We start from the raw sequence: 15,093 nt of genomic DNA on the forward strand, positions 1-15,093 counted from the left end.
TTCACAATTCCCCACTTCGCAGGTGTCCCTGTTGGTCTGCCTTTGTTCCTCTCTGTCAGCCAGCTGCAGACCTCGCTATCAGACTCTCCCAGACCTGGAAGGATCTAGAGTGTGGGAGGGCAAGATAATGGCTCTGGACAGTGCAGGAGGACGACGAGTGGTGGGCAGCCGACGCTGAGATGTTGAGGAAGGATGAGAGAGAGAACAGTCTCGCCACAGCTGGGGCTGTCTTGCGTGGGGGTTAGCCACCGTGACTTTAAAGCAGTGTTTCTCCAAGTTTAGTAGCCCAGGCCTGAAAATCAACTGGAGTACTTGGTTAAAATTCAGGGTCCTAGGTCCCACGTCCAGACTTCTGCCTTTGCAATAGCCACCCCAGATGCGTCTTAGGAATACTAAAGTTGGAGACTGTCTGCCTTCAAGGTATAGGACTTTTTTCTTGGCGTAGGTATCAGAGTGTAAAAAAAGAGCCAGTTTTCCTTCAGCGTCTGTGTTTCATGTCCATGTATATGTGGGGGCCGGAGTCAGGTGAGGGTGAGGAGTGACAGGTATTGCTGGGCCAGATGGCTGGCTCTACATCTCAGGCATGACCCCAGTAGCCCTTGTGCATTTTGGTGTCTGTGAAACAGTTTGAAAAGACTTGGGTCCATTTTAGACTTGAAGACGGTAAAGGGCCAAAGGATATCTGTCAAAGGGTGAAAAATAATGAAGTTTTTATATTTGAAGGGTTAGTCCATTCTTGTTGTTTTAAATTGAAGTTAAATATTTTTTTAAGATTTTATTGATTTATTTGTCAGAGAGAGAGAATGAGCATAAAGCTGGAGGAGCGGCAGGCAGAGGGAGAAGCAGGCTCCCCGCCCAGCAAGGAGCCTCATATGAGACTCGATCCCAGGACCCCAGGATCATGCCCTGAGCTGAAGACAGATGCTTAACTAAGCCACCCCGGTGCCCCTGAAGTTAATTTTTAAAAATTGACCAATAAACTAGGCTTATCCAGGGCTCTGGATAGTCAAGGCTTTACAGTAGCAATATATTTATGCTTACCATTCATGTTCCATATGTGAATACACCGTCTGCCTGATTAGATTACTAGAGATTTGTGACCAGGGAACATGTGTTCTTCTGTATACATGTAACATCTAGCAAAGTCCTAAGTTCTTAGTACTCACTGATGATTGAACTAATTCATGCACTTCTTCTTTATAGGCTTTGGGCCAGCTATAGCGAGTTGATTGATTTTGGTATTTGTGAAGTTCAAAAAGTCAATCTTGCATGGTTGGCAGTGGCTAATACAGGAGTCCTCAGTGGAAACAAATGCATTTTAGTGGACAGATATGAAAACATGGTCCTAATTCATTTGCTAATGTTTGTTTCCTGTTTAGAGTATCAGTTTAAGCTCAGTCTTGCTGCCTCTTCTCCCTTTTTGGAATATAAGTTATGTTGCTCTGTGCTTTACAGATCGACATCTCAAAAAACTGGTAATTCTGGAAATCCCCAAACATAAATATTTTCATTTACTGACTGAACAGCATCATAGGAATTTAAATAACATGTCCAGACCTGGTGGTAGAAGACTCACAAAAGTGCTCAACAGTGACTGTGACTTAGATGAAGCTGAATAAGGAATGAATGAATAAATACATGCTAGCAAGTGGGAAGATAATATTTCCCTTAAATGTTATGTAACTTCAGAATTCCATGAAAAGTAACTAATTATTTAAAACATATATTTGATTTTGAAGACATGGAGTGATTCTGAACTAACTGATTGAAGTAGACAGACTTAGAAAGGCAGTCATGAGACCCAAATTTAAATTGCATCTAGCTTAAGGGGGAGCTGCCTGGCTCAGTATGAAGAGCACGTGACTCTTGATCTTGGGGTCCTGAGTTCAAGTCCCACATTGGGTATAGAGGTTACTTAAATAAAGAAACTTAAATAAATACATAAATAAAAACTTCACCTAGCTGAAATCTAGGGATACCCTAGAAAATGAAGTGTGGTTCTTACTTCCTCGTATCAAAACTGCATTTATTTTAGTAAGTAATAGAACATGAGAAAAAGGAAAAGAAATTATTGCCCCCCACTGGACAACCATTGCATCCAAGTAAGGAAGTCAGACATAACTTTAAAACAGGGGAAAGGGAGAGAGAGGATCTTAAACAGGATCCATGCCCAGTGAAGAGCCTGGTGCCGGATTTGCTCTCACAACCCTGAGATCTCACGACCTGAGCTGAAATCAAGAGTTGGACACTTAGCCACTTCTGGCTGGGCGCCACCGGGGTGCCCCAAGGCGTAACAATTTTAAATTGCACTATTTGGCTGGCTTCTGTCATTTAGACTTACCAGCGTATGTTTGTTGTCTTTCAGTGTGTTTCTATACCCCCCTTTCTTTCCCTAAGAATAAAATCTTTCTAAGAGCACCCAGAAGAATTATAAATGAGAAAATGAGAAGGATTTCAAAATAAGAAAATAGAAATATTGAACTGGTTGCTAAATCTCTTGGATGCCACCATAGGAGGCAACTCTTGTGACTATAAAACTATACACCCTTGGGAAAATTGTTGAGCCCCATGTCATGACAGCAGGTCATAGGGTTCAAGTTGGAAGTTGGGTCTCCTCTGGAGTTGAAGTAATTTTCTCATTCATATTTGGTTACAGCCTTTTATTTTAGTTAACAATAGTTTCTATAGCTGTATGTATAGGAAATTTGAAATTGTAATCGTCAGGCCTAGGAAATGCCAAAAATAAAATTAAACCAGTTAAATATAAAGGGCCCTTTTTCGTGGAAATTTTAAGTAGAGTTGTATGATCTTAGGGAGTCGTTAGAATTAGCTTTCCATGGAAGTGTTTACTTCTAGATCTCATTTTAGCTATAACATCTATAGTATAGATGTGAATGTCATAATAACTCTTTGGATAAAAGGAAATAAATATCATTTTTAAAAAAGATTTTATTTATTTATTTGACAGAGAGATTAAGAGAGATCACAAGTAGGCAGAGAAGCAAGCAGAGAGAGGGAGAAGTAGGGTCTCCGCTGAGAAGAGAGCCCAATGCGAGGCTCTATCCCAGGACCCTGAGATCATGACCTGAGCTGGAGGCAGATGCTTAACTGACTGAGCCACTCAGGCACTCCATAAATATCATTTTTGAAGTTGTAGCATTGTTTCATTAATTTTAATCAGAATGTTGAGGAAAATTCATATATTATTCTAAAGGTTCATAACTCAGAGTTTTATAATAGCATACTCATTTCTGAAACAATGCAGAATATAGCAAATGTTGCCTTTCCTAAATTGACATGCCTTTTGAGATTGGGTATATAATGTGGTTATTATTGAAAAGATATTCAATTGTCATAGATAAGCATTATTAGAAATTGTTTACTCTTATTAAAATAGTTCAGGATTTACAAAAATTATGATTATCAGAGAAAGACAACTATCATATGATCTCCCTGATATGAGGAAGTGGAGATGCAACGTGGGGTTTTGGGGGGTAGGAAAAGAACAAATGAAAGAAAATGGGATTGGGAGGGAGACAAACCGTAAAAGACTCAATCTCACCAAACAGGCTGAGGGTTGCTGGGGGGGAGGGGTGTCAGGGGAGGGAGGTTGGGTTATGGACATTGGGGAGGGTATGTGCTATGATGAGTGCTGTGAAATGTGTAAACCTGGCAATTCACAGACCTGTACCCCTGGGGATAAAAATACATTATATGTTTATAAAAAATTTTAAAAAGTTAATAAAAAATGACAATTATAATATTACTTACTACATTGTTTTTATGCATTCCCTGTAGTTCTGCTTCTATATGTGATGCCAAAAGAAGAGAAAGTAGTGAAACTATTTAAAAAGCTTTATATGAATGTGTTTTTTAGCAGGAGGGCCATATTCTTTTTGTTTGTTTGAAGATTTTATTTTTAAGTCATCTCTACACACAACATGGGGCTCGAACTCACAACCCCAAGATCAAGAGCTGCATGCTACACCACCTGAGCCAGCCAGATGCCCCAGGAGAGCCATATTATTAACTTTTATTTCAGTAACACTATAGATTAAAAAAAAAAAAATTAAGTCAGCTCTACACCCAACGTGGGGCCTGAGCTCATGGCTCTGAGATCAAGAGTCAAGTGCTCCACCGACTGAGCTGGCTGGGCCCCCCAACACTGTACATTTCTAATGGCTTTTTATTTTGACAAGTGTGCAGGTTTAGTGTACAAACACATCAGGAAAATCTAATGATGGTTTGGCTGTTTTGTTTACCCATGGTAATTTAAGGAGATACTTAAGAATTTGCTGAAAAACAACTAAACAGATACATTATCATTATTTGAGACAAGAGCAAGGATTTTTCATTAGAGCAATCCACCATCACTATAAGTGATATGTTTATTTCATTCTTTTTTAAATATGTATGCCACTTTTTAAAATTTCTTTTCAGCGTGTTTATTTCATTCTTAAAAAGCTTATATTCTGGGTGATTTTCTTTAACATATATTTATTTTTAACAAGATAATGTTTATATTTAATTTTTCTTTCATTTTAAGGAATTCATAGCCTAAAATTATCCAGCTAACAAATGTATATTCTTTTTACCTGTACTCTGCTTTTTAGTCCTAGCAGAATTGATAACACTTAAAAATCCTTCCGGGATATATTCAGGCCTCGATACCCAGCCCAGGTCTTGCTTAATTACCACTCTGCTTATATACTTCTCTTTCAGTTTACCCAGCAAATATTTCTAGAGTGCCTTCCAGTATGCTGGGAGTGGTGCTAAGTTAGGAAGATACAAAGGTTCAGGGATTCCTTCTTGTAGGAGGAGTAGGAATTTGGGAAGGGTGTCTCAGGCAGATGAAGTCCCAGGGCGGGAACACAGGGTATGTTCTAGTGCCTCAGTAAGAGGCCATGCTTAACATGCTTATGTTAACATGCTTAACATGCTTATGTTAACATGCTTATGTTAAGCATGTCCTCTTACTGAGGCACTAGATCCTAGATCCTAGATACTGCCTCTCTCAGTTGCTTTTTTCAAACAGGTTGATAACTGTAATACAAAATCAGCTATTCAAATAGTATACATTTAAAAATCATTCTTTTCTACCGCTGCCACTCCCGACACATACAGACACTTTGGTTTGGAGTTTAAGGCAGTTTTTTAAAATTTGTTTTTAGAGAGAGAGAATGGGCACACATGAAGGGACAGGAGGAGGAGCAGAGGGAGAGGGAGAGAGAGAGAGAGACTCTTAGACAGGCTTCACACCCAGCATGGAGCCCAATGCAGGGCTCAATCTCATGACCCTAAGGAAAATAAAGAATTGGGCATTGAGCCCACTGAGCCACCCAGGCCCCCCAAGGCAGTTTTGAATAGACGGGAATACTTACGGATTAGTTTAGTTGGTGCATGTCAAGAGTTGCATGAAGACCTACTTGGGCATGTGGATTTGGGAATCATATACAAATGAGGCACCCAGGGGTAGCCAAGAACAACAACAACAAAAAAAAGCCTACAGATTCTACTAGAGTGTAGAGACTTCCAGAAAAGAAAAGAAAGGAAAGGAAAGGCAAGAACTTATAAATGTCTCATTCAGCGCTAATCCTGTTTTCAGCTGTGGTGAGAGAGTAAGGGCAGTGAGAAGCTGCGGGTCATTGGTCCCCCAACAGCTGGAACAGAAAGTCCTGTTCTGGCTCTTCTTTCTTCTTCCATCCCATCATTCCCCTCCTTTCCGTGTTCTCCTTTTGTTCCTTTTCCTATTGTTTCCTGGCTTGCCAGCCTGCCAGCACCGCTTATTGCTGTTCTATCCCTCCTACCCCCCAAACTCAGTATCCTTCCTCCCTTTTGGAAATGTTAGAGATGGGAAGCCTGCTTCCCTTCGCTTCACTCCTGCCAGCATGGAGAAGTTCCACATGCGTGAACACACACATGTGCCCGAGTGTGTGCCTGCACAGTTGTGTTTGTGTACTTCTTGGTAATGTGAAGAAGGACATAGGTACTATATTAATCTAAGACAGAGCCCTCGGAATCCTTCGTGGGACTCAAAGGAACTCTGCTAAGGAAATTGACACGTGAGAAGGGTACTTATAAAAGATGAAATCATGACTTTCCAATGTAGTCATCTTTGAGAGACATCTGGGATTTTCCATTCTGATTTTAGCAAGGCTACATATCTGAGTACCTAGTAAAAATTTTTTAATGTCGTTGATGTTCAGTTTCCTGAAACAAACAAAGGAGATGTACACACACATACATACACACTTGTAGCCATTCGTGTGAACAGTTCAGTTTTTGTTAATAAGGAGCCCTGAATGTATTAATAATTTTGCTCTGATGGGCACCTGGGTGGCTCAGTGGGTTAAAGCCTGTGCCTTCGGCTCGGGTCATGATCTCAGGGTCCAGGGATCGAGCCCCGCATCGGGCTCTCTGCTCAGCAGGGAGCCTGCTTCCTCCTCTCTCTCTGCCTGCCTCTCTGCCCACTTGGGATCTCTGTCTGTCAAATACATAAATAAAATGTTAAAAAAAAAAAAAAGAATTTTGCTCTGTTGTGCCCAAGTCCAGTTTTTGCGTGCTTTAAAAGGTTTTTAAAGGTTTAACAGCCCTACCTGGTCACCATCCTAATGCTCTTACTGATTGGTAGAACGTAACAGAGGACACAATTTGGCTGATCTATGGTCTTGTTCAAGCAACACGAATTATACGGATATCCCAGATTAGTCTGAGAAGACATCATCAGGACCAAAGAGAAGATTACACACTGCCTACTCACACAAACTGTGGTCAGTGCTATCAGTGTCTAGTTGTACCTACCACAGGATTCACCAAAACTTACAAGAAGAAGGTAGGTCAGTTCTTAGGGAATATCAAGAAAATAGAGAGAGGTTGGATAGGTGACACATCAGTTCATTTTGTGGAGTGGTGGGACGAAAGAACTGTCCCTGCCAGCCAGTGAGTTAGATTTTCCTGTAAAGTTACTTAAAAATATTTATGTTTAGAAAAAAAATTCCCACTCCTAGCTGTGTATTTCGCTTCTCTCCCATACTGTGACTGGCTTAATTCTTACTTACCTTTTTCTCCCTCATCATTCTTCAACACCTTCTAGAATGAAGATTTTGCAAATGGTCTTTGTACACACTTTTGTATTTTGGATGTTTGTCTCCCACTTCTATCTTTGAGCATACATATCATGGAAGGAATAAATAGTTCTTGGTAGTTCTTATTTCTCTAGAATACATGGAGGTACTTACAGAATGTGGTTCTCATTGCAGAGAAACACGTGTCTTTTTGGGAAAGGTCTTATAGAGAAGGAGGGACAGTAGGGATTCTAGAATGAGAGTCCCAGACTAGCAGATGGGAACCTTGTTCCTAGTACCAGCCCTGCTGGTAGCTAACATGGTGACCTTGGGCATGTTCGCATCTCTGGGCTTTAGGTCTTTTAATCTGTACCATGAGGGTACTGAGCAAGATGATTTGTAAGAATTCTAAAAATTATAAACTATCTCCTCTTTCAGGCACCTGGGTGGCTCAGTTGGTTAAGCGACTGCCTTCAACTCAGGTCAGAATCCTGGAGTCCCAGGATCGAGTTCCACATTGGGCTCCCTGGTTGGCAGGGAGTCTGCTTCTCCCTCTGACTTTCCCCCTCTCATGACCTCTCTCTCTCTCTCTCTCTCTCTCCCTCTCCCTCTCCCTCTCATTCTCTCCCTCTCAAATAAATAAGATCTTTAAAGAGGTGCCTGGGTGGCTCAGTGGGTTAAGCCTCTGCCTTCGGCTCAGGTCATGATCTCAGGGTCCTGGAATCGAGTCCCGTATCGGGCTCTCTGCTCAGCAGGGAGCCCGCTTCCCTTCCTCTCTCTGTCTGCCTCTCTTTCTCCTTGTGATCTCTCTCTGTCAAATAAGTAAATTAAATTTTTAAAAATGTGTCTCCTCTTTCTACGTTGGGAACCAGGGAATTCTGCATTGTAAGATTTGGCCATGGATCCTTCTTTTTGTGGCCTTGGCCAAGTCCCAGCATTGTCCTTTGTTTAGGACATGTCTGCAGTACGCGTTCCACAGGTATTTTCAAGTGATTAGTTAATGTTCCTCAAATGCTTTGAAGAGTCTTATGTATGTTGTCTTTCTGTCCGCTTTCGTGCAGTGGTCCCTAATAGAAACCAAGCGTTCTATAAATGAAATCAGCATTCCTTGGAAAGTCAACGAGGGTTTTTGACATTTCCCAGTCTAAATATGAAAGCAGTGGGACACTGAGCCTGCATAAAATTCCATTTAAAATACACATTTAATAGTTTTCTCTCTTTCACTCTGGAGGGGAGCACAATTTCAGTTCCAGAATGTAAGGGTAATTACGCTCGATAGTTGCTACTGGAGTTGCCATCAGGGTAGTAAAATCTGATCAATTTGGACTTCGCTAATTTGTAACTGGGGTGATTTTACCTGGCTGAAGTTTATTTCTAAACGATGTATGAACAACGTTGTTGTTAAGCAAATTAATAATGTAAAGTAGATTTGGTGGACCGTATTTCTACTTAAAGGAATTATTTTTAAAGCCTTTGGCATGTTAGTTGTTTGCTCATGAGAGCTAATTAAAAATGATTCCTAGCAATTTATTAAAGCAGGAAAACTGAATAGAAATAAATGTTCATCTTTGGATGTAAGATTTTAGAGTTTGGGTGTCTTTACTGGTGCTGAGTGTAGTGTGGAGGGAAATCAGTCTTGTTTCCTTTTCACTTTGGGCAAATATGACAATTGTCAAAGGGCCCCCAAAACAGGTTGGTGCTATTGGTTGATTTCTTTGGAGCCTGAGGTTAGATAAAGTTTATGTGGGTTTTTTGAATAAGTTGTTTGCAAAGAAGCATAACTGGAGAAGCTTTGCAATGAAGTGATCTTCACCTGTTTGTGGGGGTTACCCCCTTGTTTCGAGAACTCCACATTTGCCCTATATCCCACTCATAAATGTTGAGTTGACTTTATAGACTGCTCACACTGCTTTACTAACCATGATTTTATGTAGTTTTGGGGGGGTCTTTGTTCTTAGAAGTTGTATTTGCGATTACTGCTTTGTAATATTTTCATAAGCTGGAAAGGTGGTTGAATTTCCTTTCCAAAACATCACCTCTTTGCTACATATAGCTAGTTTGTAACTGTCTTACGTTTTATATTTGTAACTGAGAATGCTTTACATTTTTGGAATGGGACATTCCAAACTTGCTTGATGAGTGTGTGTGTGCATGTATATGTGTGTGTTTTGTTCAGGGGCTTTCCAACAAGTTGGAACTGCTGGTTGTTGAACCTGGGACCTTTTTGCTCCATACCTATTAAGCATTATTATAGAAAGCCTTGTAATGTAAAATATTGACTATGATTTATTTGTATTAGTGGGTTTTTTTTTTTACCTCTTAAATGTATTTTTCTCTTTAAGGTATGGATAAATACTCCTTTCTCTGATTTCTTCGAAGAATTTTATGAGACAGTTCTGTGTGTGGCTACTAAAAAGAGAAATACAATTTAACTTTTTAAGTTGCTTGCCTGGGTTTTTTGGGAGTGCTTGCATATGGTCGACTGAATACAAATTATTTGTGAGTTAGTGATGGCTGACATCTATCTACCTACTATTTAATGAAGTTTATGCATTACTGGTCCATCTTTCAAAATAAGCTTTCTCTCCATAGATGTGTGTATGCATGTGGTATGTGTATATACTGCATATACATGTATGGGTGGCCGTCATAGGAAAATACTCTTCTCTTGAATATTGATGTGTATCTTCAAGGAAGGTATTTGTAATTACCTGGAGCTCATTTCACACAGCATTTCTGGTATATTCAATTCTATATTGTGGAATTTTTGAAGGTGGTTTCTTCCTATGGTAACATCCATCTGTGCTTTTTGAATACAAATGAGAAACCTCTTAAGGGACTAAGTCTCAGTCTTTTTAAAAACTAAGAATAATTCGGAGGGAGTATCCGAAAGCCAGCCACTGAAGTTAGAAGCACAAGTTTATTGTTTGCACACAGACCTGAAAGTAAATATGAGCTGTTTGTCACTGCGGTGCTTTTTTTTTTTTTTTTTTTTTTTTTTTTGGTTAAAGATAGTGGCTTCTGTGTTGAGGATGGTCTGCTTTTACTAAGCTCGCAGTGGTGAAGGCAGGATAAATCTGTTTTTAGGCAGAGGTAGAAGGATGTGCTATGAAGGTAGATGCTTAGTGATGGCGACTTGCCTGACATCAGCCCGTAAATAAAGAGTCCAGCATAATACCAGCCTCTCCTATTCTCACCTCTTAGAATTGTGAAGGAAATGTGTGACTTTGGCGCTTTAAAGAGAAACTTACAACAGCCAGCCACTTTCGGGGCACTTGCAAGGCTGTTTTCTGGCAGTATTTTAAAATGATACGGATGAACCATGTATTTGCAAGGGCTTTCATGAAGTATCTCAAGTTGCCTTTGACGGCAGCTTGAATATTTCAATCTCCTTGTCAGTCGCTAGCCCCTAGAGGTTACGGGACCGCCGCTGAGCTTTGGAATGGTCCCTGCTGGACACCTGCTTGGCCAGCAGCATTGGTCTCTCCTCTAGGCAATTTGTGAGCTGTTTGGGGGTGGGGGGAGGAGGAGGGAGGGGAGCCGAACGGGAGGGGAAAGGGGGAGAGAAGAAGGGGAGGGCAGCATTGAATTAGATTGTTGATAGCGTCCCTCGGAGGACTGCTATTAAGAACACGCTGCTCTGTACTTCTCCGCTGCAGAAGACAGAGTGATATTCGTGTTACCACGGCATGTTGTAAATGGATGAGATTCTGCTCATCCCGGCTTGGAGATAAGAATAGGGAAAGGAGAGCAACTTGAATCAGAAGCCACTAGAAGAGCGTGCAGAGTTCTGCAGCAGTTCATGCTTGTTCTTACATTTTGCCTTCTTCTAACTGGAAAACAGAGAGACGGGCATTTTTCTAAACGGGCTTTTCCCATAATGGCATTCTTGTATTGTGTGGCCGGAGCTCGCACGGGAGGCGAGCAGGCTGCCGAATTTAGTCACTGATCTCTATTAGCTGTGGCCTAAGGCTATGCTGAGGTTTATATCCCATTTGTATTGTTGCAGCTCGAAAGAAGAATGTTCAGAGGATGACAAGTGTATTCTGAGTAGGTATGTTGTTTCATTTTCATACAAAACCCATCTATTTTTTTTCCTTCTACTATTGGTCAGAAATCAGGTTAATAGGTGCAGAATCGAGTACAGCGCTGCAGTATCCCTGTTAAGGTAGAACAATGGTAAAGCCAGCTTAAACCGACGGCAACAACAACAAAATAAAACCCCAGCCGCTTTTATTAAATAAAGCTGCATTGTGTGGTCTGCAGGGTGCAGTCATATATATATATATATATATATATACTGCAGTCAACGCTTTCCTAACGAGGTGGCACTATTGTTGAGTTAGAACGATAGAATCCTCATATTGCTTTAGGGGACAGGAGGGTTTAAAGGAGGTACCTTGCAGCCCTGTTTTACAGATCGGAGGCTTCGGTGTTAAGGGCACAGGCAGATGGCTTGCTTGTTCGCTGCAGTCGCTCGCTGCTGTGTCGGGACAGTGTGGAATGGAAGTCCTAGTTGGTAGTCTGTTATGGAAACGCTGTTTACTGTTATTGTAGTACCGTGGTGACAACATGCCATTGAAATGGAAAACGAGCTCTCCTGCTATCTGGAAATTCCCAGTTCCTGTGCTTAAAACATCCAGGTCAACTCCACTTTCTCCAGCATACATGTAAGTGAGAGAAAAGAGGATATTAAAGTGGGGTTTCATTCCTGAATCAACCTTGTGGCAAACGGGGGTAAAAAAAAAAAATCCCGAACAGCAACATCCCCAAACCCACAAGTGTAAAAAATCTCAAGCTGGTTTATAATGAAATAAGCTGGTTTATAATGAAATATATTGGCATGCCCACGTTTTACCTTCTGTTGCTTGTCCTAGGAGTTGATGTTTATTTTTATTTAATGTGCTTAATGGTCATCGGATTGCTAATGTACAAGTCTAAAGGTATACCTAAGGAATTGCCTAAGGATAGACTTTCATGTTTTATGCCGGTTGGGTTTTGTTTCGAATTTTTGTGTAGCTGAAATATTTAAGAGGACTTCTTTTGTGTAGTGGCACTAAACACTGCTGATGAAGGGAAATGCTCTCTATAATTTTTGGATCAATTGGAAACATTCGGAGTTAACACATTGGTCAGAAAATGAGCCTTGTAACCAGGACTTTTATACTTGTGTACACATATTAATAAGTTCAATGTTCTATCTCTCCCAGTTTTATAATTCCGGTTCTGAAGTGTAAGTTCAAATTTGTGCAAGTTCTAGTTCTGTCAATAGTTATCTACATACATAGAGTTGCAAAGTATGGTCTACAAATGTCTGTTTTCGAAATTTATTTTAAGTAAATATATACTAAAATAGATTGGGAAGTCTTACTAGAATTTTTTAAAATCTGAGTTTTTAAATTTGCAAACTGTTGCCTTAGAAACAAAATCCAGGCGATATAATGAAATCTTTTAAAATACTGTCTGTGATCCTTTTTTCCCCACCTTTCGGTAGGGGAAGGAGTAAGAGAAAGCTGGACCTTTTTTTAAATTTTTATTTTTAAAATATTAGCATACGAAAAGCTTTTGGAGTAGAAGCCTGTTCTAACTGTATTTCCTTAACAGTATTTTTCAGTAGGAAAGCTATGGAAAATTCTTCCTGCTTTAGGTTAATTATGTGTTCAGAAAGCCGGTGAGTTGCCATTTTATTAGTTTTTGTTTTATATGAGGTTCAGAAGCACAGTGGTGTCTTATCTGGTTCTTTGAAAAGCTTTCAGCTGCTGAGGAACTATGCTGGTGCTCTCAGCCCAAAGGAAGTGATTCCCTAGAAAGCTTTGAAAAATGAGGACATTTTAGAGTGAAATTCTGACATCATGTCATTTTCAGATTATTTTTTATGTTCTTCCTTAGAAGTGCTTCAGATGATTTTATCTGTTTGCTTGTTTGACTTTTCCCATAGAGTTAAAATTTTAAGTTAGATTTGTGAAAGAAAAGGGAAAAAAAGATCAGCTATATTTGTTTCTCAAAAGCTGAATTTGTCAAAAGCACAAATTAATGGAGGTGACAAGTTAATTGAGGTGACAAGTTAATGGAGCTCCTTCAAATCATTTGAGAAAATGTGATGTGCCTGTTGACTTTCTGAATCCTAGCTGGTGAGAAATGAGCAAAGATTTACCAAAAGCAACTTCATTGTAAAAACAAAATAAAACATATGCCCTCCCAAACTTGAAATCAGTAGGGTACAATTAATAATGGCTATTAATGAGTCTGGTGTTCCTCTTATATTTCACCATACAGAGGATCCAAACTGTAGCTCCTACCTACTGTGGCTAGATTTTTAGAGATGCTTAAAAAAATGTATATTTTATTAATTCATACTAGCCACAGGCTCAGGTACAGCTTAATACAGCATCTGTAATGAATCACTTTCTTCCTTTTAAGTACTCGCCTCTTTGACCTGATGATGTGAGTGAATTGATTTAGATGGTGGAAGCTGGAAAATACCACACATCTTGCATGTTGATGTTGATTGCTGGTAGTACACAGAGGTAGAATGGGAAAGTGCATTCGATGGGCTAGTGTTAGGTTACAACATTTTGACATTGTCACAGTCTAAGTTATTAAATTGGCCTTAACTTATTTTTCCTTATAAACAAATTAATATGGCATTTTAAATATCATATCAATATACACAGGGAAATATGTTAAATATAGGAAAAAAGACTGGCTTAGGGAGTGTAAGTCTGGTTTCTAAAATACATTGCTTAGTTTTTGACTGTTTCAGGTTGGAGTTCATCGCCTTACTTGGCCAGAAATAAAAATACCATGTGTAACACGTTCTCATCAGACCTTCTTTATATTCCACAACACTTCTGCACACAAAATGATACCTAAGTTGAGCGTAATTTCCCACTTTCAAAAATCACAAAGACTAAGTTAGAAAACTGGGTCAAGTAACGTTATGTTTGCTCTCACAGTTGTTGGGTTAAATAGTTATTTGTGTCTTTGGGTCTAAAGTCTTTGCCTTGAAATGGAATAGTTGAATTCTGACTTTTTGGCCAGTTGTGATATTTTAGAGTTGATCCATGAAATTATATCTAACCCTTTACAGTATTATCTGGAATACAGAATTCTGGACAGTTCCGAGAAACACCTTTTTTGTATGTTTTCTTGAGTCGCATCAGTATTGGTTTGTAGTATTGTATCAATATTTATTGTGATTTGTCAAATAACACATTCCATGGTTTTCATCAAGGATTTGGGTCATTTTTCAAAGAATGAAATGTCAATAAAAATCTTTGGGGCTGTAGTAAAAATGTGCTGTAGCAGTTGAGCAAATATGGAAAAAATATAAAGGCTCCTTGTGGTCTCGTTCTCAAGGGTAGATGACGCTTAGGTGTGGAGTGCTTGCTACTCCTGTGAAAGGGACAACAGAAAATGTTTCACTTACTGCAAGCATTAAACAGAAAGGTGATTTTGCCCTTGTGGATTTCAAATCCACGTTTGCCTTCTTTCTTGTGGAAAACTTGAATGAGAGGCTCAACCTGTCCATATATTCAAGACAGATTGATGATGAGGACAATGTTGATGGCGATATTAAGGAGAATCAACTCTTCTATAGCATAAACGCTCTTTCTTTGCTCTTCGAGTTGTGTTATCCTCTGATTCAGGAATAGTGGGAGTACCCTAAAGACAAAAGATGGAGGAAAAAAAATCCTTTGGCCTTCAGGCGGCTTGGTTACCAAATGCTTATTAGTCTTTACTGGTTAGATGGAGCCTTCCCTCAGCTTCCGTTTGGAACCCTTGCAAGGTGGTGTGCCATCCATACCGAATTCTGAAGGGACCATCTTAATAGAAACCTGAGTGATGTGTTTGTGTTACTCTCTGTTCCACAGTAGGTTGAAGTTCAGCCTTAGCCTGAGGGAGGATCTCCTGGTGAGTGTAAACTGAATTAGTAAAGACTCCCTTCTTGACAGGGGTGAACCCTATAAATTAACCTGTCATTTTGCCTAAATTAATAAAACTGAAAGGGCAGTCACATCTAAGTGGT

At 39.8% G+C, this 15,093-nt stretch overlaps 1 protein-coding gene across 7 annotated transcripts in view; it reads left to right on the forward strand.

Moving 5' to 3' along the window:
- Positions 1 to 15,093, forward strand: part of KLHL13 (kelch like family member 13) — a 203,452-nt gene that overhangs the window by 122,935 nt on the left and 65,424 nt on the right. Inside the window, exon 1 of one of the 7 annotated variants that reach the window (XM_013061250.2) lies at positions 10,682 to 11,118. The exons of 5 other annotated variants lie outside the window; for them this stretch is intronic. In XM_013061250.2, the coding sequence (XP_012916704.2) occupies positions 11,039 to 11,118 (80 nt within the window). In that variant the 5' untranslated portion in view covers positions 10,682 to 11,038. Of the gene's footprint in view, positions 1 to 10,681; positions 11,119 to 11,486; positions 11,735 to 15,093 lie in introns of those variants that run through there. One more of the 7 variants, XM_004762106.3, reaches the window with a different exon arrangement.

The sequence above is a fragment of the Mustela putorius genome, unplaced genomic scaffold (assembly GCF_011764305.1).
Source record: "Mustela putorius furo isolate JIRA1106 unplaced genomic scaffold, ASM1176430v1.1 tig00003901_pilon_pilon_pilon, whole genome shotgun sequence".
NCBI lineage: Eukaryota > Metazoa > Chordata > Mammalia > Carnivora > Mustelidae > Mustela > Mustela putorius.